The 26,680-nt window shown below is 43.2% G+C and overlaps 1 protein-coding gene and 1 long non-coding RNA gene across 2 annotated transcripts; one reads left to right on the forward strand and one right to left on the reverse strand.

Annotated features, from left to right (window-relative positions):
* Positions 1-1,886: 1,886 nt before the first annotated feature.
* On the forward strand, positions 1,887-2,310 carry LOC145428476 (uncharacterized). The gene is made up of 2 exons (XR_013908767.1): positions 1,887-2,023; positions 2,094-2,310. It is a non-coding gene; the product is annotated as an uncharacterized LOC145428476 (long non-coding RNA).
* A 16,597-nt stretch (positions 2,311-18,907) lies between these two features.
* Positions 18,908-25,459, reverse strand: LOC145428572 (uncharacterized). The gene is made up of 2 exons (XM_080300935.1): positions 25,197-25,459; positions 18,908-24,986 (listed from the first exon to the last, which is right to left on the reverse strand). Exon 2 carries the CDS (start codon positions 21,553-21,555, stop codon positions 20,005-20,007), a length of 1,551 nt encoding a protein of 516 aa, XP_080157061.1. The 5' UTR covers positions 21,556-24,986; positions 25,197-25,459; the 3' UTR covers positions 18,908-20,004.
* Between the last annotated feature and the right edge of the window lie 1,221 nt (positions 25,460-26,680).

Consider the following 26,680-nt stretch of genomic DNA (forward strand, 5'->3'; position numbering starts at 1 on the left):
TCTTAGACTGGCCCACGCCGCCTAACCGTAAGCAGCTTCAACGGTTCCTCGGTTTTGCAAACTTTTATCGGAGGTTCATTCGTGACTACAGCAAGATTGCTTTGCCACTAACCCGTTTAACTTCCCCTAAGGTGCCTTTCTGCTGGGATGATCAGGCTCAGGAGGCTTTTTCCCGGCTAAAGAAACGTTTCGCGTCGGCGCCCATCCTCCGGCAACCGGATCTCAAGCGGCAGTTCATCGTGGAGGTGGACGCCTCGGATGTAGGGGTCGGAGCAGTTCTCTCCCAGCAACTAGACGGTAAGCTCCACCCTTGTGCTTACTTCTCTCGTCGTCTCTCTCCTGCAGAGCAGAATTACGACATCGGGGACAGGGAGCTGTTGGCTATCAAACTCGCCCTGGAGGAGTGGCGCCACTGGCTAGAGGGCGCAACAGAACCCTTTGTGGTATGGACTGACCACAGGAACCTCGAATACATCCGGTCGGCTAAACGACTAAATGCTCGACAAGCCAGGTGGGCTCTGTTCTTTACCAGATTCTGCTTCACCATCACCTACAGGCCCGGCTCCCGGAACGTGAAACCCGATGCCCTTTCCCGCCAATTCACCACCTCAGAGGACCCCACCCGTGAGGCTCCCATTCTCCCTCCCACGTGCGTTATCGGGGCCCTGTCATGGGAGATCGAGTCCGCCATACGGGAGGCCCAGCGGGCGGGACCGGATCCAGGTACTGGTCCCCCGGGAGTGCTCTTTGTTCCCACGTTGGTTCGCTCACGAGTGCTACAATGGGCCCACGGCGGAAAACTCACCTGTCATCCGGGCGTTCATCGCACCGTCACCTTCATCAAGCGGTTCGCCTGGTGGCCTACATTGGCCAAGGACGTCCAAGACTTCATCGCTGCCTGTCCAACCTGTGCCCAGAATAAGCCGGTCAACCAGCCTGCTGCCGGCCTACTTCATCCCTTGCCTACGCCAAGCCGCCCCTGGTCCCACATTGCGGTTGACTTTGTCACTGGTCTTCCGCCGTCATCAGGTAACACAGTCATCCTCACCGTTGTCGACCGTTTCTCTAAAGCTGCCCACTTTGTCGCTCTCCCCAAGCTCCCCACTGCCCTGGAGACCGCCCGGCTTCTGTCAACTCATGTGTTTCGCCTCCACGGGATCCCTGCTGAAGTGGTCTCGGACCGAGGCCCACAGTTCACGTCACGTGTTTGGAGGGAGTTCTGCGCCTCCTTGGGGGCCCAGGTTAGTCTCTCGTCAGGTTTTCATCCACAGACCAACGGTCAAGCGGAACGGGCCAACCAAGAACTCAAAACGGCTCTCCGTTGCTTGACGTCCACTAATCAGACCACCTGGAGTGAGCGACTCACCTGGACAGAAGGTTTGGCTCTCGACCCGGTATGTGCCTCTCAGGACGGAGTCGCAAAAGCTCTTCCCCTCCTTCATTGGCCCGTTCGAAGTGGACTCCATTGTTAACCCCGTTTCTGTGCGTCTCAGGCTCCCCAGGACCATGCGTATCCACAACGTGTTTCATGTCTCGCAGATCAAACCTCACTGTTCCAGTCCTCTGTGCCCTCCTTCCGGACCCCCTCCGCCCGCCCGGGTCGTCGCTGGCCGTCCGGCCTTCTCCGTGTCTCGGATTATGGACGTCAGGCGCCGGGGCCGTGGCCTGCAGTATCTTGTGGACTGGGAGGGCTATGGCGTTGAGGAGCGTTCCTGGGTCCCGCGGGCGGCTCTGCTGGACCGGGCCATGGTTCGGCGGTTCCATGAGGCTCACCCTGGGAAGCCTGGGGGTCGCCGGGAGGCTCCCGTTGGCGGGGGGGTACTGTCACGACCTGCGGGGTCGGCAAGGCACTGATCAGCAATCTCTCTCCCCCTCCCCTGTTTTGCCAGGGCGGAACTCATGGCGGGTTCACGCCCTCGGCCCACGCCCTCCCGGATCATGCACACCTGGGCCTCATCAGACCAGCTGGTATATCAGAAGGAGGAGATCAGCTGTTCAACGCTGGATTGTTGTGAAGACTCCTGTCAGTACACGTCGAGCCCTAGTTTCCCACACTTCCGCCTCAGAAAGTAACACTTGTCTCTCTGTTCTAGATTCCCCGGACCCGTCCCCGTGTTTCCCCGTGTGGAGCGTGTAAGAGGTGGCTGGTCACTAGCGGAGAGAGGTTGGCGTGAGCGTGTGTGTGATCCCCTTGTTTTCCCTGGAGCCCTGGAACCCGTCCTCGCACATCTTGTATATAGCACTGTCCTCGCACTGCCTGTAAATACACTTGGTGAAGATTTTTGTGAATAAACTGTCTCTGTTACAACACACTCCGGAGTCCTGCGAGTGGATCCTCAGAGCAACCCGTGACAGATACTGTGATACTGTCAAAGGAGGTAACACCTCGAATCCGATGAAACACCTGGCGACGCATAGCGTTTTTTTAAAAAAGCCAAGAAATGCGCCATATTTGATAGCTTGCTGCGAGACCTCACACCGAGCGCATCTACTGCGGGTGTGGTGCCTGTTATCGGACCCGGGGTTAGCAACATCCCCAAAAACACGAAGAGGAGAGTCCTGGCCCCTAGCCCTGCCAGTGTAGCAGAAATGATGAGGATGATGATGCAGCAGCAGCCGTTCTTCTCTGCGTGAGTAGCTTAATGTTGTTTGTGTGTAATTTACGTCGAGTAGGCTAACCACATTATTACATTAATGCATGTAAGGTGAACTAGCAAACACCATCATAGCTACATGCGGCTGTCTTCTTGTTTGATGGCAGGTACTCCCTTCACCCTGGCCAAAAAGGCTAAAGTGACCAAAGAAAAAGAGGGAAACGGCTAAACATGAGAGGTTTTTGGATAAAGTTTGTGTTTTTTCCATTGATTAAGCACTGCTTCCAGCCAAGAGTGATACCATATATGCCCCACAGCTGCAGAAAAGGCTAACATTGTTATCTTTTTACAAAAACCAGCTGAACATGAGAGGTTTTTGGACCAATTTTGTGTTCTCCATTCTTTAAGCACCGGTTTGAGCACCGTTTGAGCACCGGCACCGTTTCAAAAGTACCGATTTGGCACCGGTATCAGATAAAACCTAAACGATACCCATCCCTAGTTATGTTACAGTATTTTTTGCACTACATGATACAGTTTAATTTTAATCCAATATGTTTGTCAGAAACAGGTCTGTCTTGCTATAAATAAAGGTTAGAAAACATTGTGTTGTTTCAATATTACAAAAAAAAGTTTTCACCTATTGTAAAGAAACTGGTATTGAGTATCTCGAATTTTCAAGGGTATCGCTATCAAGTTTAAATTTCTAACTCTGTTCCTAACCACATTAGGTACAGAGTTTAAAACAGAAAAGTTATTTAATTTTGGAAGAAAAATGTATCTTTCACTCTTTTAGTGCTTCTGAATCAGCAAGAAACTCTACGGCTTTAATCTTCAATTGAAGTTTAATTTAAAATAAAAGTCAATAGAAGAAGGATTAAAACTGCCGGTCTGTGCATGAACCCATAGGGTTCATACATTAATGCAGCGAAGTTACACCAAGAATATTATTGAAAGAAAATCAGTTCCTGAACCAGCGACCCCTCGCGCTTCACAACTTTGTATCGTTGGATAATATAGTTGAAGTTTTCAAGAACATGAATAAATGATGAGATGCAATAACTTAAGAAAACATGAAAAAGGGGTTTTCTGTCCATTCCAGGAAATTAAATACCTCCAGGTGGTTCATTACACTGATGCGGAAATATATTTATAAAAATCCAATATTGCATTAAAGCGGTTAATAATTTGCAGCGTTGCCTGTAGTGGTATGAATGAATATTGCAGAATATCTAACAATTTGTAGTATCACATAGAGATGGACCGATCCGATATTACGTATCGGTATCGGTCCGATACTGATCTAAATTACTGGATCGGATATCGGAGAAAAATAAAAAATGTAATCCGATCCATTAAATATCACGAAAGCACCTCACAAAACTTGCAACACGCCGTAACTCACCTCAGAACGTTAGCACGTCGGAGCAGTATGCATCACGTGATAGAGCGGCTGTGGCATGCGGGACCTGTAGGTGGTCTGGATAGCATGTGGAGCTTCGCTAGCAACCCGGCATTTCATCTCCGACAAAGTTATCCCCGAGAGAAGTAAAGCAAGTGTGTAAGTCCATCTCTGAATGTTTGTAAAGCATTCCTGCGTTAAGCTTAACAAGCGATATATGGAGTGACTGCCTCTCCTGCTGCTACTTCAATCATGAAACTGCTTAACGATCAGCTGATCGGCTTTTCTGTCGCGAGTCCGTGTCTCTAGTTTGCTTTTGGCCCACTTTGCACCAGAAAGAGGAAACCAGCGGCTGAACAACAGCAGCACATTTAAGCTTGATCAGCTGTTGTTAGAATGTATTTAATATTACTTTCTACTCGAGGATCTTTTTCTACGTAGCTGACGCTGGTAACTGTGCAGGGGCGGATCTAGCAACGTTTAGCCAGGGGGGCCGATAGGGCATTAACAGGGAAAAGGGGGCACAAAGACATACTTTTCTTTCTTATTCTCATTTAAAATGTCTAGCTTTTAATAAATAATTATCTGACACCCAAAGTTTTAATTTGATGTAAAATGAATAGAAGTCAATTACTGTATATAGTAACTATTACGTCTAATATATATACCCTAGTAAGCTATAGTACTTTTTCCTTTGGGAAGGTACCATCTGTGCAGTCTGCAATTTTGTTGAAGAAAGATGTTGAATCTATTTAATATTTCTTGAAAAATAATTGATTTCTGTGCATTTTTTTTCACACTGCATCAAATTAAGGTTGATTACGTCGATTAAGCATCATGAGGTGGAGCGTGAGGGGTGGTTCCCTATTTTTTATTTATTTATTTTTGTTGTTGCTGGGAGTTGGAACCCTATTAGTTAGGTTGCTTAATATTTATGCTAAGTACTCTTTAAAATACCAGAATAGGGAGGATGGTGCAGGTTTAAGTTTATTAGATTGATCAGTATTGCTGAACTATGAAATATTTTTTTTTGCATACAGGTATAACAGAATAGCTTTAGTGTAGTTGTTGTTTTAAACTTGAGTATGAACTTATACAAAATGCAGCAAGATATTTAAAAAACAGTTTTGTTGATTAAAAAACATTATATCGGATTCATATCGGCATCGGCAGATATCCAAATTTATGATATCGGTATCGGTATCGGACATAAAAAAGTGGTATCGTGCCATCTCTAGTATCACATAGTAAATACTGTCTAGTGAAAACCTCAGTAGAGCCACCTTTATAGCAACCTACGTGAAATAATCACTTTCAGTATGGCTTTATCAGTCTGTCACATTGTTATGGAAGAATTTTTTTAAATTCCTGCCACAGTATTTAAATAAGGTTGAAGGCTGAACTCTGAGTCATTGGACCACTTTTATGATTTTCTTTTTTAGCCATTCTGTTGTAGATTTCTTGGTCTGGTTGGGATCATTGTTCTGTTGCATGAGCCAATTTCGACAATGCGTTTCCTGTCAGACAGAAGGCCTCACGATTAACTCTACAATACTTTGGTATACAGTGGAATTCATGGTTGGCTCACTGACTGTAAGGTGCCCAGGTCCTGTTGTTGCCAAAAAGCCCAAATCATCACCTGTCCACCACCGTGCTTGACGGTTGGTATGAGGTGTTAGTCCTCTCTCTCCAAAGGACATTGTTCCAAAAGTCTTGTGTTTTTTCCAGCAAACCTAACCTGACATGTTGTTTTAGAGAGAAGAGACTTTCACATGGCAACCCTTCCAAACAAGACACACTTGTTCAATCTTTTTTTTAAATTGTACTTTACTGTAATATTTAACATCGTAACAGAGGTCTGCAGAGTCTGAAAGGGTTTTTTTGGTATTTTGCTTACATTTTGTGGGGGGCATTGAACACTCAAGGCATTTGACTAGCGGCACATGGCTGCTAGTTACCCTCTTAAGTAATACCTATGGAAGTGGCACGGGTGCAGAATAAGGATAGACTGCACAGACTCCTGTGAAAACGTTCTTTTTCACATGACTGTATCTTTATGTCATCCACCAGGATGAGGAGAGGAGTATTGCTCGACTTGACTGTAAAATGCATACATATTTATGGTAAGTGCTTATCTTAAAAATTGTATGCTTTGACTTGTATTCGAACACAGAGTGCTCATCGTTTCCTAACAGCAAACATGAATCTTGAGACTGTGTGAGAATAAAGGAGCACCTTGTGACACTGCTCTGATGAGGCGGCTCACACTCTCTGGGAACTCCATCCATTATCGTAAACCACACTGAGCACAGGCTATATTAAAGCATTTACTCTTTTGCATGCTTTCACTCGAACCGCTGGTGAATCAGTGTAATCTCAGAAGAGCACACGGTACCTGTCAAGGTTTTATGAGCATCATCACTTGACTGATAATTTGCCTAAGATGAAGAAATCCCTGGGGCCAGATAAAAAGACAAGATTAAATAAATGTATACAGTGAAGGAGATCAAGCCAAATATATTTTCCAAACAGAACATTTCACCCACAGGCCGGGGAAAAAAAAAACTATTTCACAGACCACATCCAATATATTTTAGACAATGCATAAATGATTTTAAATCACTTTCTATGGGCGACCACGCTTAATACAGAGAAAGCACGAGCAAAAAGTGACCTTCGACGGGTAAATCTGCTATGGCGGCTTGGTTAAGTAGTGATAATGGATGATTAAAATTTGACTTGTTAGCTGAGAGAGGATTGTCTGAAATTAGGACAAAGCGAGCAGACTGTAAGAGCATACAGTGGATTATGGATGCAGGTGGGAACGTGCTGAGCAAGCACATGGAAACATGGAGGGAGACGAGAGGAAGGAGGTCACAGAGATGTGTGATGACAAAACCCAAGGGGCAGGTGAGGAAAAGATGAGGAAAAGTAAAAAATAGAAATCCTAAAGAAAAAAACTTGCATTAGATAATTCATACCGGGTGAGAGAAGCAGTTACAGTGAGACTGTTAAATATTATAGAGCTGATAAAGTGATTGCAGGTTGTCAAAGCTCATCCCATAATGTTAGCTTATTGAAAATGTCTTGCAGAGCAGATGCCACGACACTGCAGTGAAGCCTGGGTATTCTAGTTTTGTTAGGAAGTCCGTATGGTCGTGACTAATAAGTGACTCCTGCACAATGCTGTGAGCTTCAGTGACTGACAGAGGGCCAAAACCGCTCCAGTGTTCCAGATGGTGGACCTCAAACGCCTACGTATTATTCCAAATGGCAACAAACTAAATAAATAACCGCAGCACCAGTCACAAGAGCCCTCAGGAGTTTAGTTTTGTTTTAATTAATACTTTGGAAATTTCTGGACATATTCTGTTTGCTTGCTTGCTAAGAAAATGTATATCACTACAATACAAGACCACGCTAAACCTTTCTAGTCATGAGACAGCAAAGCAAGCTAAAATGGTCTTTAGCCTGCTAGCTACAGGTATTGGAAAAAGAAAGTACACCCTCTGTTGATTTTAATTTTTGATACATTATAAGAAATAAAGGGTCCTTGGAAGGTCATGTAAATACAACCTGAGGTAAACAAGGTGGTATATTACATTGTGTCATTATTTATTTAGTAAAAGTTAAGCCAAAATCCACAAGCAGTGTTTAAAAACTAAGAGCACCCTTCATGGAGTTACATGTAAGAAGGTAGGTAGCATCCAGTTGCTTTTAATCAAATGCATTTGATAAATTGATCATCAGCAAGTGTGAGCACCTCTATGAAAGGAGAGGTTTTGGGTGTTTGCTGGTCTGGAGCGTTCAGGTGTGTATTAACACAATGGAAGATCATAGAGAAGCAACTGCTGCTGCCCATCAATCTGGAAAGTGTTATAAGGCCATTATATCATTCTACAATGAGGAACATTCAAGACAGATGGCAGTCTTCCCAGGAGTGAACGTCCCTGCAAATTTACCCCAAGGTTAGTCTGAGATGTAGCTCTGCAAAAAAAAACCCACACCTCATTGCTGCAAACTGCTACACCTCAGATTTGACAGACCTCACTTAGCATGTTAAATTTTGAAGTTCATTACAGCACAGTTAGAGAAAGACTGACCAACTATGGCTTGTTTGGATGTATTGAGAACTCTATTTTTCTCTAAACTGTGTGAATGTGGCAGCACAACTTAGGTTTGCACCTTTAAATGAAAGTGAACAAACTCAAGCAATGTAAAGGCCATATGAGAGCATAGCAAGTACCCAGCAGTCTCTGCAGCCAAAATTTGATGTGGTGTGATGGCAAAAAGTTCACCATAAATGACTAAAATGCAATGTTCTTTTATCCCAATTGATGAACAGAAGAATTACTGCAGAAAAGCTTCCTAGGAAGTTCAGGAAGTGTGTTTTCAGACAGCATTTCTGAGGCACTAGGTGTCTAGAATAAATGGTCAGCCAACTGATATTCAGGGTCAGGATGTTTGCTGGGTAATTGCCTGTAGACTTCCCAAAGTTGAGTTATCGTCATGTGTCCTTCCTGCTGCTCTCTTTGCCCACACAGCACCTTCCCTTTAACAAGAACATTTCCACTTCCAGTCGTGAGCATGCGAATGACACAGATACTCCTTTGCTGTATGCTCAGTGTGAGACAGGTCAACATCAGAGAACACTTAACGAAAAGATTAACTTTTTTGTTTGCAAGCAAAAAATCTCCCAAAACTTCCTTAAAAAACATTATTTATGTTCTGCGTGGGCCACGACTTCCCGGAGCACTATTGCCACTGTGAGGTTGCCAGCCAATCGGGAACATACAACAATGTGTGATTTTATAATTGTGCGGATTTTCGGCAAGTCAAAGTGTCTTTCTGTATCTGCTAACTGGCTGCAGTTTGCTTCCCCTACACACAGGATTAGTTTCAGTCTCCCTACCTCACTCTTGTCATGAAAATAACAAGACGCGTGTACTTCGCAAATGATTAAAAATATAACTTTTATTGCCTTAAATGTATAGTTTCTGTTTCTTTGAAAAAAAAATCTTTAAATTTTCCAAAATTTTGTTGGAAAAGCTCCATGCAGACAAACTTTATCTAGTGACATGATTCAGCAAACAAATCTTTCTAACAACACACGTTTTAAAAGGATTTATTTCCACCAGAAAAAGCTTTATCTTGGTCTCAGCAACTGAATGTCTGAAAACAAGAGTCTGGAAAACTATATAACAAATGGCAAACAGCTGGGAGGCACAGAGGCAGCGTGGGTGATGAGATGGCAGAGCCGAGGTTGAGCGTCGCTCAGGAATTCCCTTTGACTCAAGTGGAGAGCTGGAGGAGGAGAGGTAGGCTGACGTGTTTTTCTTCTTCTCTCTTTTTTTGCTTCTGACTGCATTAAAAAGGGTGAGGGGGATTAGCATAAGGAAAAACATCTACATGCCACAGTGTGGTGGTATGTAGCTTCAATAAAATATTTACTTGAAATTTACATTACCACATCTACATATTATTAATTCATGCACAAACAAATGCCGCAAACAACTCACGCACGACACCACAGCACCCCACATAACTCTTTCCTTCTCCATCTCATTCTCTCTGACCTTCCTTTTTTGCTCTAACCAAATAATTACTCTGTGAGGAGCAAGATATCAAGGTCGGCCACCTCCGGGCTCAGGTTTATAGGTCTTAACTCAGCGGTAAGACTGAATTAGATAACCTGCACAACTGAAGGAAATGGATAGACACAAAGTGGGCGCTGCAATCAGTGTCTAAAAGTGACTGCAGCATGTCTTTAGTGCTCCAAATGGCCTGTAGGGGGAGCTTCTTCTGCACATCTTTAATGCAGCAGAACTTGAAGATGGCACTGCTGTAAGAAATCGATTGATTTGGGCAGCAAAGAAGAGAGCAGAGCTGGATGACTAAATTTGTATGCACACGCTGCTGTACTGTACAGTGTTGTAAAGGTGTATTTAAATAAAGTCTAAAAATTGAATTCACCTGAGTTCTCTTAAGACCTCAAAGGGCATTTTTTTCTCTATAAATTCTCCTTGAAAAGAAAACTAATATGAATCAAACAAATCTAAGGCAGAATTTAGCAGCAACCTGCAATGGTTGAGGAAAAAAAAATACAGCTGTCCTCCTGCAGCTCTTTTCTCTGTGTCCTCAGCCACTCCCATGGGAAGCTCATGGCTGTGTGCACATGCTTCATACGCGCTAAAAATAAGTCATCACTGGCTTTTTGCTGTTCAGGGTGAAAAATCTCCACCTTTAATAAACTGCTGATCTTCATCGCTATCATTGCTACCTCGCCTTATTGGTCTGAAAAGTGAAGACCTGTGATTGGCTAAAGTCTCCTGTTACGGCTACTCTTTTAAAGCCAGGGCTGAGAGGAAGCACAAACACTTAATTCCTGCTCAGACATACTAAATATGCTAAAAAGGTTTATGCAATGATGATCCACCACAGCTTAAGACCGTTGAAATATGAAAAACATATACTCTCAATCATGAACTCACACAGAGCTGCTCTTCTTGGTCAGCACTTCTCTGCGTTACATAACTGTCTGTCCTTACATCAGAGACATTTTGGTGCTCTTTTAATCCACTGGCTTATCTCTGCTGAGTTTTAGCCAGAGTGGTGTGTGCATGTATTTGTATGCTCTTGTGTATGCGTGTGTGATATTCATTATACATGGATTTGTCGACCCAGTATAGCTGCTAATAGATTCTGTAATTCTAAACAGCTTAAAGCAAAGTAACACACACGCGCGCATACAGAGCTGACATATTTCTGAGAATGAAAAACACATTTAAATGAGAGCCAAAACTTGAATAGCAAAATATTATTGCTCCTTATGATTAAACACTGCAACTTTTTTCTACACATTTTAATCATTTATCATGAGCACATAAAGAACAAAATATTGTTCAGTTTTTATTCATTTAAGTCAACAGTGCAGCAAAAGTAATTTCCTCGAAGAAAACGAACACTACATATGGAAACTAAAGGTAACGTACAGAGATGCTACCTTACCTTCAAAAAGAAATGTGTCAAATGTTCTTCTTCTAAATGCTTTAGCAGGAAAACAAACCATATTTTTCCAACTTGCACAATAAACACACAATACTTTAGGGGCACTGGTTGTGTTATAGGGTGACTTAACTTTGCCCTTGGGCGATAATGCTCCAGGTACACTTTATTTGAGTGAAACATGTTGACTTGTAGCCTTCGTCAATGTCATAATGAGAAAAAAACAGAAACAAACAAACAAAAAACAGTTTAAACAGCATACAGTGGGGCAAAAAAGTATTTAGTCAGCCACCGATTGTGCAAGTTCCCCCACCTAAAATGATGACAGAGGTCAGTAATTTGCACCAGAGGTACACTTCAACTGTGAGAGACAGAATGTGAAAAAAAAAAATCCATGAATCCACATGGTAGGATTTGTAAAGAATTTATTCGTAAATCAGGGTGGAAAATAAGTATTTGGTCAATAACAAAAATACAACTCAATACTTTGTAACATCACCTTTGTTGGCAATAACAGAGGTCAAACGTTTACTATAGGTCTTTACCAGGTTTGCACACACAGTAGCTGGTATTTTGGCCCATTCCTCCATGCAGATCTTCTTGAGAGCAGTGATGTTTTGGGGCTGTCGCCGAGCAACACGGACTTTCAACTCCCGCCACAGATTTTCTATGGGGTTGAGGTCTGGAGACTGGCTAGGCCACTCCAGGACTTTCAAATGCTTCTTACGGAGCCACTCCTTTGTTGCCCAGACGGTGTGTTTTGGATCATTGTCATGTTGGAAGACCCAGCCTCGTTTCATCTTCAAAGTTCTCACTGATGGAAGGAGGTTTTGGCTCAAAATCTCACGATACATGGCCCCATTCATTCTGTCCTTAACACGGATCAGTCGTCCTGTCCCCTTGGCAGAAAAACAGCCCCATAGCATGATGTTTCCACCCCCATGCTTCACAGTAGGTATGGTGTTCTTGGGATGCAACTCAGTATTCTTCTTCCTCCAAACACGACGAGTTGAGTTTATACCACAAAGTTCTACTTTGGTTTCATCTGACCACATGACATTCTCCCAATCCTCTGCTGTATCATCCATGTGTTCTCTGGCAAACTTCAGACGGGCCTGGACATGCGCTGGCTTCAGCAGCGGAACATGTCTGGCACTGCGGGATTTGATTCCCTGCCGTTGTAGTGTGTTACTGATGGTGACCTTTGTTACTTTGGTCCCAGCTCTCTGCAGGTCATTCACCAGGTCCCCCCGTGTGGTTCTGGGATCTTTGCTCACCGTTCTCATGATCATTGTGACCCCACAGGATGAGATCTTGCGTGGAGCCCCAGATCGAGGGAGATTATCAGTGGTCTTGTATGTCTTCCATTTTCTGATGATTGCTCCCACAGTTGATTTTTTCACACCAAGCTGCTTGCCTATTGTAGATTCACTCTTCCCAGTCTGGTGCAGGTCTACAATACTTTTCCTGGTGTCCTTTGAAAGCTCTTTGGTCTTGGCCATGGCGGCGTTTGGAGTCTGACTGTTTGAGGCTGTGGACAGGTGTCTTTTATACAGATGATGAGTTCAAACAGGTGCCATCCATACAGGTAACAAGTGGGGGACAGAAAAGCTTCTTACAGAAGACGTTACAGGTCTGTGAGAGCCAGAGATTTTCCTTGTTTGAGGTGACCAAATACTTATTTTCCACCCTGATTTACGAATAAATTCTTTACAAATCCTACCATGTGGATTCATGGATTTTTTTTTCACATTCTGTCTCTCACAGTTGAAGTGTACCTCTGGTGCAAATTACTGACCTCTGTCATCATTTTAAGTGGGGGAACTTGCACAATCGGTGGCTGACTAAATACTTTTTTGCCCCACTGTATATAAAGACATATAAAACAAACATACACACATTTTAAAAGGATTTATTTCCACCAGAAAAAAACTTGTGTTGTCCAAAGCCAGACATCGTCCTTGGAAATGCGGAGTCCCCTATAGAAACTGGATGGCAGCTTATTTGGCACTTAAACATGAAGACTGTGAAATAAAGGCAGCGTTTATATTTTTCCCCAACTGATATCACACATGCCGTAAGATATGTTTGCAACCTGTATAGCCCAACTCTGACAGCTGGGACAATAATGTAGTTATCTCTGTGAACCAATCATGTCCCGTTGTAGTCCCTTTGTAGGGACTTGTAGACCCCAGTTGGTCTCTACATGCGTGGTTCCCACTATGAAGCATGGCAATGGCATGTTGGTGCTTTGCTGGTGAAACTATTGGGGATTTATTCAAACTTGAAGGCACACTGAACCAGCATGGCTACCACAGCATCCTGCAGTGACACGCCATCTCACCTGGTTTGTGTTTAGTTGGACCATCATTTATTTTTCAGCAGGACGATGACCCCAAGAAAACCCCTGGGCTGTGTAAGGGCTATTTGACCAAGAAGGAGAGTGATGGAGTGCTGCGCCAGATGGCCTGGCCTCCACAGTCACATGAACTAAACCCAATAGAGATGGTTTGGGGATGAGATGGTCCGCAGACTGAAGGTAAAAGGGCCAACAAGTGCTCAGCATCTCTGAAACTCCTTCAAGCCTGTTGGAAAACCATTTCAGGTGACGACCTCCTTTTATTTACTCATGACTCAGTAAAAAAAGTAAATAAGTAAATGAACATTTCAGAAGCATTTCTGACCAATCAGTAATTTTACTGGACGTGTAAATCACAGTACTCGCTTTCATTTTTTAAAGATGTGTTTAGCTCTGTTTTTTCGCAAATGTGCGAACAATGACCTTCAACCGAAATCTGCCACAGGTCGTGTTTTGCTCTCTGTCCCAGTCTGAATGGGCTCTTAGTCTCTTATCTCACTGAGAGGGCCTAAGCCCCTCAATCCAATCATTTCTACCTGATGATGTCACTGTGCTCAGAGGCTTGGGCCAGAAAAGAGGGTCGGGAGAGAGGAAAAGAGAGAGAGACAGAACACAGCCTAATTTGATCTGCTTCTTTTACACATGTGTGTGTCTTAGCATAAGGGAAATGCTGACAACTTGTCATAATGCTTTCATTCCCATTCCCCACCATGAGTGACTGCCCCAACCTCCAAAGTATCCCTGCAACCTTTTCACCGGCAGACCAGGTGGTGTTACTTGAGGGTTATCCCTACACAATATATGTTGTTTTTTTTAGTGAACATGTTTCTGGGCTTCTGCATTGGGACTTCAGCGGTAGTGTTTCGCATTTTTGTAAATATCCTTTGCATGGGGTTTCTTAGTTAGCCTTAAAGACAATAAATGCTAACAAGATGACATGTTATATGACTTGCACTATAAAAAATGTGTAAAAATAATCTTTAATTTTATTTTTTGTTGAAATGGTCAGCATTTCCTTAACTGCTTAAGTTAAAGTGAGCTCTCTTTCAACATGCTTTGCTACAAACACGAGTGCAGTTTAAAAATTTTCTCTCTAGGCCAGAATGTTAAAAAAAGAAACACAAACTATCCCAGTAACTGTATTTAAAAGCCTACTAATTTGAAATATTCAGATATTACCAAGGCTATATTTACAAGAACATACTACACAGTAATTGTGATTGAGAAATTGCTGCTATGTAAGTCTTAAGTGCCATTGTTTTTTGGGGTTTTTTTTTTGTGTTGTCCTGATTGGCCACAATGTTCAACTCTGTTCATTAAAATGGGACTTCAGGCACACAGTGGGTGATGCCACTTTGATTTACAGCAAATGGCTTTTTAGCATTAAGTCATTAAGCAAGATGTGCAAACCTGTGCTTCTTGACTTGCTATTATTCTGCAGCTGACCGACTTTCAGTTTTTCAGTGGATCTTGGATATGTTGCATATGCATATGTTCTTACAAATAACAGTGTTCTCAAAAGCCTAAATAAACCAGACTACTCCAGCAAAAAACAGAGCTGTTGCAATAAATTTTCAGCCTACTGATGCTGTGGTACATGTTGTGTCTTTGAATCCACACTCCTCACATCTCTATGGGGCAGGATCCAGTCTACAGGGACTTTCTCTCCCGGGGCTTCAATACGCTGCCTTGTTTTTATTCCCCACCTTTTCTCTCTCTCTCTTTCTAATGAATAAATATGGTTAAAGCTAGTAAGATTTCCGATTCAGTTTGATTTACAGCAACAGAAACAGAAATTAAAGCGGAAATAACAAATGGATGTTACTGATAACAAAACGTCTCGGTGAGCTATTTCAGTTGGATCCCACCTATGATTTCTCAATTTAGGAAAGAAATGATGCATGCTTCTCTAAACTTCTGTAAGGAACAAGAAACAGGAAAAAATCATTTATGGCTGTGCAAGAAAAGGCTAGCATAAAGCTGGATGCCCAGGTCATTGTTCAGAAGGAGATAAACTTGGTTCTTTATGATATCCACAGAGATGAAATAAGAGTGAGAAGAAAGCTCAGGTGAAGGTGGAAGTGGGGGACAGGTGTAGATGGAGGTACCACCTCCAGAGCTTGGTGCAGATGTTTACCAGCTGCGACCAACTCACAGGAAAGACTTGGACAGTTTCTGCACTTAAATCAGCTTTTGATAGCACCAGAAACACCGAGGACAATCCAAATTCAGGGTGTTCTATTCAGAGTCATTGCAGCAAACAGAACTGTCAAAGCAAATGGTAATCAGGTAAAGGCTGATGGGACAATTAAGCACCACTTTTATTCCGTAAGTACATGCAAAACAATCTACGTAGGCGTCTTTGTGTTCGGTTTTTGACAATTTATTTAGTCTTTATTCTGTCTGAGGTGTTTGTTTATTTTGAAATCACTTTACTTATGTGCACAGTTATTTTATTCCATCAATTTCCATGTTAATATCTTTGTTAGCCTCTATAGTTTATTCCCCTTTCTGTTCTGTTTACTGTGCTGTTTTTTTTTGTGTTTTTTTTAGCTTTGTAGCTTTCTGCTTTCTCAGCTCACGCCCTGCTGTGTTTTTATACCTCAGTCTGTTTCTTTTCGTAGGCTATAGTTTTTTAATCAGGCCCCATCTCATCTTAAAGACCTCAGAGGACCGTATCACCCCAATAGATTACTTCACTCTCAGACTGTAGGCTTACTTGTAGTTCCTAGGATATTTAAAAGTAGAATTGGAGGCAGAGCCTTAAGCTTTCTGCTGTGGAAACTACTTTTCTTTTTGATAAAGCACATAGTTTGGTCTGCATCAGGTGACCCTGAATCCTCCCTTAGTTATGTTGCAATAAGCCTTGGCTGCTGGGGATGTCCAACGATGTGCTTCTTCTTCACACATCTTTTTCTTTGTGTTTATAAACCATTCTGTGTTTAATCATTAGTTATTATTCATCTCTGGCTGTCTGTTCTACAGTATGCTTTCGGTTGTGCCTACCTATTAAATGGAAGATTTTCCTTCCCACTGTTGCCAAGTGCTTGCTCATAAGGGGCAGTTTAATTGTTGGGGTTTTCTCTATATTATTGTGTGGCCTATACCTTACAAAATAAAGGGACTTGAGGTGACTGTTGCTGTGATTTGATGCTGTATATAGAAAAAAGCTTAGCTGAATTTATTATGAGTAAAGAGTTTTCTCTCACAGCGTACTGGTGCGTGTTAAACATTTGGGTCCTATCTGAATTCTGACACTACAGTTCACACTTATCTCCCACTCAACTTATTGGATATCTTTCAAGACTTAAGCCCCAGAAGGGAGCCAAAACTGTTGTTCTTGGGAAATATTGAGTGGAATGATTGTACAGCATACATCTTTATAGCTTTTTAAGTATTGAGTTGTATAGTATAAATAACTCTTAGGTTTTAACTGTTATATACAGACAACATTGGAACAAATTTGCCAGTAATGAAATTCTTCTTCTAATTTTCAGATTTTGTACATTTAACCCCTAAAAAAGCAACATATTATATTAATAAGGAAGTGTAAATGAAGTAAAACGGATTAAACAAGCAAACAAAAAAAAGTGGGAGTCTCCCCCTCTCACAAACGGGACACTGACCTGCTCCTGCTCAGGGAAAATGGTAGATTGATAGGCCTTTGGTCCTCCACCCAGCTATAAAGAGTAGCAGAGGAACTAGGGAGTGTCTTGTGTGTATACTCTGTCCCAAAGCAGCTGGAAGATGGCTTGAGGGCAGGAGCAGAAGGGCACGTCTGGACTGAAAAGTGTGGCTAGTAATTACAACAAAAGAGGAGCAAAAGAGCTACAGAGAGGAGCGCAGAACATCTGCTTTGCTCAAACTTTGCTCTGTGTTTTGTTTCTGATTTCTGTCAGGAGCAGTTTCATAACCACAGTTTTGACAGAAAGAAAAGAAAATTTGATGAAAATGATGGGCAACATGCCGACTCAGAGGGAATTGTTGCCTCGATGCAGATTTCTTTGGGTTAAGCGGTTCTTTCATGAGGAGTTTGCGTGTTTTCTTTGCATTCCTGGGATTTTAACCTATAATCAGAAGTTCTATGCAAGTGGGAAACTCAAGACTCATAGGTGTGACTGTGGACGACTTTTGACAGCTTCCTGTCCAGGTGGGATTTGCTGTCTTTAAAGCAAATCATTCTGGGATAAACTCAAGTCCCTTGGTGACCCAAGACAAACTAAGTGCAGAAAACTATGGATTTGTGTTTTCTGGGATCTCTTTGTCTCTTTAATGCTCAGAGGTGCGCAAGTCTTACGCTTTATTCTACTTTCTCCTTTTGTTTACATTTGATGAAAGGATCTCCTTGAAGTATTTGATGTCTTCATCATTGATTGTAATAGTTATAATCCACTTGTGTCTCTTTTCTCTTTGGAACACAGACTTGCGACCTCGTGCTGGTCCAGCAGGTGTTGTTCAGACAAGTTGTCGTGACAGGTGCTGTGGTGATGGCATGGCTCAGTGGCTAAGGCACGAAAGCTTGTGTGAACCTGAAGCTGACTCTTAGAAAACTACAGAGAAATGCTGATAAAGGCTTGCCACAACACAAACAGATTACACCTACATAATGCATGTGTCTGTGTGTCAAGGGGGAGAAAGACACAGGAGATGTTTGCTTTCCGAAGATGTCATTATGAACTAGTTTAACCTAGTTAGAAATCATTGAAATGCTGCACCTGGTTAGTCAGATAAGTAGAAGTGTTTATGCTGAAGCACAAATTTCCTCCAATAATAGTGTAGAAAAGTATAGAAATAAAATGATACAATTTTTTGCGATACTGATCTAGTCAGTTAAACAGCAAAAGGGGGTTTCAGCTGCTTTGGTGTTGATGAAATTAACAACAGGTGCACTAGAGGAGCAACAACGAGACAACCTGTGAAGCGGGAATGGTTTTACAGGTGGAGGACACTCACATTTCTCTCTCCTCATCTTTTCTGGCTATTTTTTTTTTAACCAGCTTTCCATTTGTGTAGGGTCAGTGTCACTACTGGTAGCATGAGATAATACCTGGACCCTACAGAAACTGCAGAGGTAGTCCGACCCAAATCCAATAGACTACCTCTGGAACATCATGTGTCAGTCCATCTGACCCTGCCAGGTTCCACCTCAGACCGTCCAGGAGCTCAGTGATGCCCAGGTCCAGATCTGGTAGGAGAACCACAGGACACCACCCTTTAGAAGCAGCCCTGATGTCATCAGACATGCATGTAAGCATGTGGGGACCATGCAAATACTGAGTACCATTTTGCCCTGGCATCCTTTTATTCCTAACAGGATTACTCAGTCCTATATAAGCATAAATATCCAGAATGCTTTTCTTCCATTACTGAGATCTGATGTAATTTCAAAGTGTTCCTTTATTTATTTTGAGGAGTGTATTGTGTGTCGTGCCAAATCATGCTAAAGGTATGTTCTAAACAATGACCTGTAAATAAAACTACAAAATTGTCACGGTCTGGCTAGGGCAGACCGTATGTTGCAGGGAAGGACTCAAGCGCAGACCGAAATGAGATGTGAATAACAAAACAAGCCGTTTATTAAGGCAAGAAACGAGGGTACAAAATAATAGGGAATCGATGAAAACTAAACAATGACCTAAACTGGGTGAACTAAAACAAAACATAGAAAACTCTAAACATAACAAACTGACAGGGATACCTGGAGCGGAGACATAGGAAACAACGGACGAATACAACGGGTGAATACAACGGACGACCTGACAAAGAATGACTGAGAACACACAGACTAAATGGACACAGGAGGATAATGAGGGAAGTGGCAACACATGGGATCCCAGCTGACACATGAACATAATTACGTCACAGGGGGAGAGTAACTGAACATGATGAACACAGACACACCAGACCTCTTCACAATAAAACAGGAAACACAGTGAGATATAGACATGACAACCTGAACTTGACAACATAAGCCACAGACATGAAATACATGAAAAGCAGGGGAGACATAACATAGTGGAACACGAGGGGAAAATAACTAGAAACAACTAGGCATGATAACGATGAACTTAGGAAACCTGAAGGCTACATAAACTAAACACAAAACGCTGGGTCAGCAGACCCAGGATCATGACAGAGCCCCCCCTTCAAGGGCGGATTCCAGACGCCCAAAACCCCGAAAAGACAAAACCAAAAGACAACCCACCAAGGGCGGGCGGCGGGGGCCCAGGACGGAGGGCCAGAAACAAGGCCACAAAACCAAAATGTCCACCAAAAAAAAACAGGAGCGCAGGGAACAGCACATGACTCCTCAGGGGGCCGACCCGGAGGGTGACGGTCCAGAAAGTCATAGTTCAGTTGATCAGGGGGCCGGCCCGGGGGCCGACGGCACAGGAGTTCATGGTCAAACAGTTCAGGTGGCCTACCTGGACGACAGCAGCACAAGAGTCCACATGGTTCAGGCGGCTGACCAGGAGGCCAACGGTCCAGTAGCCCATAGTCCACGAGCTCAGGGGGCCGACCCGGAGGCCGACAGCATAGCAGGTCATAGTTCCAAGGTTCAGGGGGCCGACCCGGAGGTCGCGAGCACCACAGGTCACAGTTCAACAGCTCAGGCGGCCGACCCCGATGGCAAAAATGTCCAGCTAATGGCCCGGAAAGCGGCCGGCGATTCCAAGGGGCAAAACGCGGCTTGGGCGGCGGCAACACAGCTGCAGGACCAGGCGAGGCCGACACAGAAGCAGAGGCCGAGGCTGGACCAGACAAGGCAGAGGCTGGACGGGCTCCTCGGGCCCTCCAGCTGACGTGGCATGAGGCTGGACGGGCTCCTCGGGCCCTCCAGCTGACGTGGCATGACCAGTAGGTGCAGAGACCACCGGCTGAACAGAAGGCTGAGCAGGTGGAGCAAATGACTGAGCTGCACAGTGGGTTAAGGACTGGGCTAACAGAAGCACAGGAATGTAAGCTACGGACCGGGCTGCTAACAGAGCTAACGACTGAGCTAATGACTGAAAGGCATGCAGTAGCGATGGCGGTGTGGATTGCAGACCGAATTCTCCTGAGCCCTCAGTAGAGACAGGGACGGGTGCGGGAGCATGCCGGACACTAGCCACTCCCACCCGAGGAGTAGGAACGGGTGCGGAGACGGGCTGTATCCTGGCTGCCCTCACCCTGGGGACCGGAACAGGTACCGGCAACGGCTGGGCAACTGCCCTTCCCACCCGAGGAGCAGGTACGGGTGCAGAAAGGGTCAGAGCCTCAGCCGGCCTGGAAACCAGAGCGGGAGCCAACTGGGCCTCAGTCTCCCCCACCCGAGGAACAGACACGGGTGCAGAGGTACGCTGGGCCCGAGTTGCCCCGGGAGGAGAAACACGAGCAGGAACGGGAGTAGGCTCAGAAAAAACAGTCGCAGAAACGGCAGGCTCAGGGTCAACACATACAGGGTCGACAAAAACGGATCTATCAAAAATGAACCCGCCGTCCACTTCATGTTTAGCAGTCTTAGCATTTGCAGTCCTAGTTTTAACAGCTTTCGAAATCCGTGGGTTAGTGGTAGCAAAGCGGGTTGACTCAGGGATAACTGAAACGGACCTGACAGAACCTGAACAGACGGAAGCGGAACCGAGTGTGTTTGTCCTGGTAACGTAATTAACAGTCTTTCCCTTAACCGTATGTGCAGGCTTAGGCGAGCGGGAATTGTCTTTCATCCCTCCCTGTGTAGAGGGAGTAAAACAAAACGGATCCTCCCAGTCCACGTCGTCATCCATAAGGGAAATTCCCCATGGATCGGAAGTGAGCCGATTGTTGTTAGCATCAGACGGGACGTGAGGGTAATAGTCATTGTTACTCACCACCGTGAGCTCGGCATTGTCCAGTTTATGGCAACGGGCGCGCCGCTTCCTTCGAGTGGAGGAAGCCGGCGGAGCGAGCGACTGAGCCCCCGGTGCACAACACGGCGACAACGAGGCTGGAGCGTGAGCGCCTGTAGCCACGCGAAAAACTCCCACCTGAAGCGGACGAGGTTTGGAAACAGTCGGGGACTTACGGCAGCTCTTGGGACCTCCGAGAGCCAGCCGAGTCCCGTGGAAAATCCGCTCATAGTCGGGGGCGTGCCACGGCTTCCAGCGGAGCTCCTCCTCAAGCTGGGCGAAGGCTGCCTCCCGACGCACGTAAAGCTCGCGGTCTGCTGAGTCCATAGTGGTCAGGTCGTACTGTCACGGTCTGGCTAGGGCAGACCGTATGTTGCAGGGAAGGACTCAAGCGCAGACCGAAATGAGATGTGAATAACAAAACAAGCCGTTTATTAAGGCAAGAAACGAGGGTACAAAATAATAGGGAATCGATGAAAACTAAACAATGACCTAAACTGGGTGAACTAAAACAAAACATAGAAAACTCTAAACATAACAAACTGACAGGGATACCTGGAGCGGAGACATAGGAAACAACGGACGAATACAACGGGTGAATACAACGGACGACCTGACAAAGAATGACTGAGAACACACAGACTAAATGGACACAGGAGGATAATGAGGGAAGTGGCAACACATGGGATCCCAGCTGACACATGAACATAATTACGTCACAGGGGGAGAGTAACTGAACATGATGAACACAGACACACCAGACCTCTTCACAATAAAACAGGAAACACAGTGAGATATAGACATGACAACCTGAACTTGACAACATAAGCCACAGACATGAAATACATGAAAAGCAGGGGAGACTTAACATAGTGGAACACGAGGGGAAAATAACTAGAAACAACTAGGCATGATAACGATGAACTTAGGAAACCTGAAGGCTACATAAACTAAACACAAAACGCTGGGTCAGCAGACCCAGGATCATGACAGAAATAAATAAATAGAATAATAGAATAAATTAGACCACAAAGAAAACAAGGTTTTATTACAAACTTCATTCTGTGAAGCTTCAGTTGAATACAACAAGTGTTGGGGTCAGATTCTCATATTTGGGACTAACTAGTGTGTAGTTTCATGGCTTAGTCTAAGTTGTCATTTTATCCAAGAATAATATACCGTGCACGACTGTACAGATTTTAACGAATTCTCCAGTTCTATGTTAATAGGATCACATCATAAAAGGTGGAAATTGTAACTGACCAGTCAAATCACAAATAATTTAGCATTAAAGATGGAAAAAAACCACACCACTGATATAGGAAAAAATGATTAAAAAAATATGGCAACACATTTTTAATACATTTTGAAGGCAACAAGCAACTAAGCACATATCTGAGCTCAAAACCAATCCAACTAGGAACACCCTACAAAGAGACCAATAATATCCCGTGTTTGATCAAATTCTTCTAAAGAGGGTATAAATCATAGCTTCTTTCATGACAAAACAAGTATTGTGTTCCTTATGTAACCAGTAATTTCACTCCCCACCACTTTTTTTTTTAAAAAAAACCCAGAAACTCGAGGAACAAAGCGTGACAGCAAATATGCAAACTTCTGCCAACTTGCTCTTTACATAATGAACAGTTTGTTTTGTGAAGTTTGGCAACTTCTCTGCAGAGATGTTCATGGCTCAGACATGAGGTGAGCAGAACTGTGTGAAATAAAAAAAATGCGCTTTACTCTAATTCCATACAGGTTAATGATAGCAGCTGTACTCTGTTGTATGAGATCCAAACTTTCACCTTCATTCTAGAGATAAAAGAGCTGATGTCACCCCCCCCCCCCAGAGAGACAGAGAAATACTCTGTTAAACTGCTCCAATTGAAATCTCCTACTCTCTGCTTTTTTTACAAAAACATGCATCAGCTGGAACTGACAGTGCAATTTACATCAAGTCAAAACAGTTGAGTGCGACAGATGTGTATCTATTTTTATGACGGCTCATTATGTTTCCGATGATGACAGTTGATGTGACAGATGATTGTTGGTTTGTAGGTAAACAGACAACACTGAGCATCTGGATTTTCCCACTTCATGCTATACGCTTCCATAAAAAGACTTTATAGTGTCGAGAAGTGTTTTCTTCTGTGTCTGGTTTACAGTCAGCCTATTTTAGTTGTAACAAAAGCATGACTCTGTTAGGCAGAAATGGTGGACCCAAAGTGCAGACGCTCGGAGGCACAATGTAAACTCAAAACAGCTTTAATGCTGAACTCAAATAAGGTAACAAAACTGAGACGCCAAATAAACTCAGGCAAGCAGACAGAACACACAGCACAGAAACCGGTAGATTGCGACACGGACACAGAGAAACACAGGGCTTAAATACACAGAGGAAGCAATCAGGGAATAGGAAACAGGAGGGAAACACAGCTGGGGCAACACAAGCCTAACGAGACAAAGGAAGCACAACCAGACACATTAACATGAGACACGGACTTTCAAAGTAAAACAGGAAACCTAACACAGACTGAACTTACAGACACAGACTCTAGAGGTGGGAATCACCATACATCCCACGATACGATATTATCACAATACTTAACGCACGATACGATATTATAGAAATTTTTTAAAAATATTTTGCGATATTCAGATTCTGTACATAAAGGTAAACTTTATCAATATTCATTTTATCTAATAACAAAGTCTCACACTCAGTCTTTCTCTCATTTCAGTCAGTTTTATTGTTGACAAACTGAACGGTTTGTATTACAGTCTAGTCCAACTTAACTGAATGCAACCATCTGGTACAATTATTAACTATGAAGTATATATAACTATATTAACTATTCTAAACTATGCAATTTGTGAAAACTATGCAGCCCCTTCAGCAACTGAAGAAAGTAAATTAAAACAAAATATAATTTTACATTAAATAAAAACGTTTTAAACTTAATTAAAATAAAACATGTCTTAAATTAAAATAAGTAAACTGTCATGTTTATTGCTGCCATAAAAAAGTTAAACTAAAGTTAAATTCCTTGGACAGCGAAGGAATGTCAGGATTCTTGCTCAGAAAAAGGATCAACATGCTCTGAAGTCAGAGGAAAACTTTTCCACAAAAACTTTTTTGTAACAAAATATCAATTTCTGCTGTCCCTGTATCGATACATTATTAGCAAACAAAATATCACGATACTACACAGTATCGATTTTTCCCCCCACCCCTAACAGACTCACAGGCAGGCACTACAGAGGGAACAGAGACGTGGGACCAGGGCAGACACAGACACGGAGATATAGCCGACAGGGGAGACAGCAACTAAGGATTACACAGAGACATAAACCATAAGACAGAACTCTAACAAAGAAACCAAAGGCTAGAAATGATAAATAATATAATAAACTCAAAAACCCTGGGTCAACGACCCAGGCATCCTAACAGACGCTAACACAGTCAGTCACATGCCGCTCACAGGGTGCTGGTGGGGGATAATTTCTGTATTAAGCCAAAGTCAGCAGCACCATCACAGCTGAGTCAGACTCATGAGATACGTCTCGTACTGTAGAGAAGTGATTTTATTTCCATGTCCTATCTGGTGAAATTCCTTGCAGTCCCGCTGTAGTGTCGTTTTTTTCCCCATTCATTTCGACATAAGTTGATTTTTGGGCTCAGGAAGAAGAGCAGAAGTCTGAGTTTGGATCCAAGTTCCTAATGGTCAGTGACAAGCTGCCACGATGCATCCAATGAGCTGCAAGTAGCATAGAGAGCATGTGACAGCCACAGTTCTACTTTTGCTTCTATTGTAAAATTTGAAATGTGCAAAACTCTTGATTCACCCCTAAGCCACTGAGCATTGACCTATTAATCATTCAAGCATTAAAAAGGCACCTAACTCGACTTCATCCACCATGAAATACCATCTAGAAAGCATCTTTGTAAAAGCAATGTAAAAGCATACCTGAATAGCAAAAAACACAGAGTGGAACACTGTCATTTCACACCAGAAATGACAGGTGACTCAAGACTTTTGCACAGTATTGCACACTAGTGGACAAAGCTTTCGACATGCACAGTGATGACCGCAACATAACCATACGTCTGATCACTGCAACAGCCTCTTCAGCAGCCTCAACCAAAAATCCATTAACCTGCTCCAGGCCAGTTTTAGCCTCCCAGTAAGATTCACGTTCTCTCCTCCTGCTGTATATCTGATCTCTCAGTAGCATTCAAGCCTGTACAAAGCCTGAGATCCATGAGCAGAGGTCTTTTATCTTTTCCACAGGCGCAGCTAAAAACTAAAGGTGACATAGCATTTGCTGTCAAAGCCCCGGAGCGATGGGATGATCTGCCTCAGGACATTATGTCAGCAGAGTCGGTGACCTCTTTTAAATCTCTTATAAAGATAGAGCTTTTCCTGATTTTACTTGATTTATTGACCTGCTTTTATTTATGTTTTTTTTTCTTTTCATTTCTCCACTTATTGCAGCACTTATGTGTTAGGACGTAGTCTTCTTTTTTAAAAATATAATTATATGATGTGCTAGTTTGGTGTAGAGCATCTTGCAAGTTTTGAAAAGTGCATTATAAAAAGATATTATTCTTACTCTTTTTGCTATACAAGCCATTACATAATCATAATGTAATGGTGCAACCTAAAGTCATCTGCAATCTAAATTATTGCTTTGTTTTTCTTATCATAAATTTTAAAAAACACTCAACACAATAACCTTCTTGGATGCACTATGCCTAACACAAGAGTCACAAAATAATGAAACTAAAGACTTTTTAGTCACATAGTGATTTAAAGAGCATACTGAGATGCCAGAAGCACAGGCAGATCATTTTTATGTTTTAAAGAATATTGTGCATGCATGAACACCGCCTCCACTCACCTTTTTTTTTTACTCAGAGCACAGTCTGTTCAAGGCCTTGCTTACTTCACCTTCGTTTCCTCCTTTATATACCTCAAGAATCATGTTTGCCTTATAATACCAGTGAAACTAACCTTCCACCATGATCCCCATGGTCATTCATTGTGTGGTCATCTGCTTCGGTGAGCATAACCTCGCCGTAAAGGCAGCTGTCACTAAGTCCCGATGACAGTGCAGTTGTGGGATTGTATTGTGTATGGTCGTGCTCCTGAATCTAGAGGGGGAAACAGATGTGTGAGGTTAAGCAAAGGGCAGATGCCCAAGAGGCTGAGGTTCTCTGCAAACACGCTGAAGATGGAGAGAGCACTTCCAACGTAAGGCAGATAAGGGAGGATAAAAGGATAAAGCTAAGTAATAATGGAGGGGGATTAACGAAGCTGTGATTTATATAATGCAGCAGCATATTGTATAAAGATTTAGGCAAGATTATTGCAAACTGTTGCACATTACATTTTTCTACAGCCACAGGCCACATTTTTTCCAGTGCTTTAAAGTAAGGTTTATTATAAAA

Source organism: Astatotilapia calliptera, chromosome 4 (assembly GCF_964374335.1).
Source record: "Astatotilapia calliptera chromosome 4, fAstCal68.1, whole genome shotgun sequence".
NCBI lineage: Eukaryota > Metazoa > Chordata > Actinopteri > Cichliformes > Cichlidae > Astatotilapia > Astatotilapia calliptera.

Excerpts from the sequence above, each read along its gene's own strand:
- LOC145428572 (XM_080300935.1), bottom strand. The coding sequence starts at position 21,555 with ATGGACTCAGCAGACCGCGAGCTTTACGTGCGTCGGGAGGCAGCCTTC.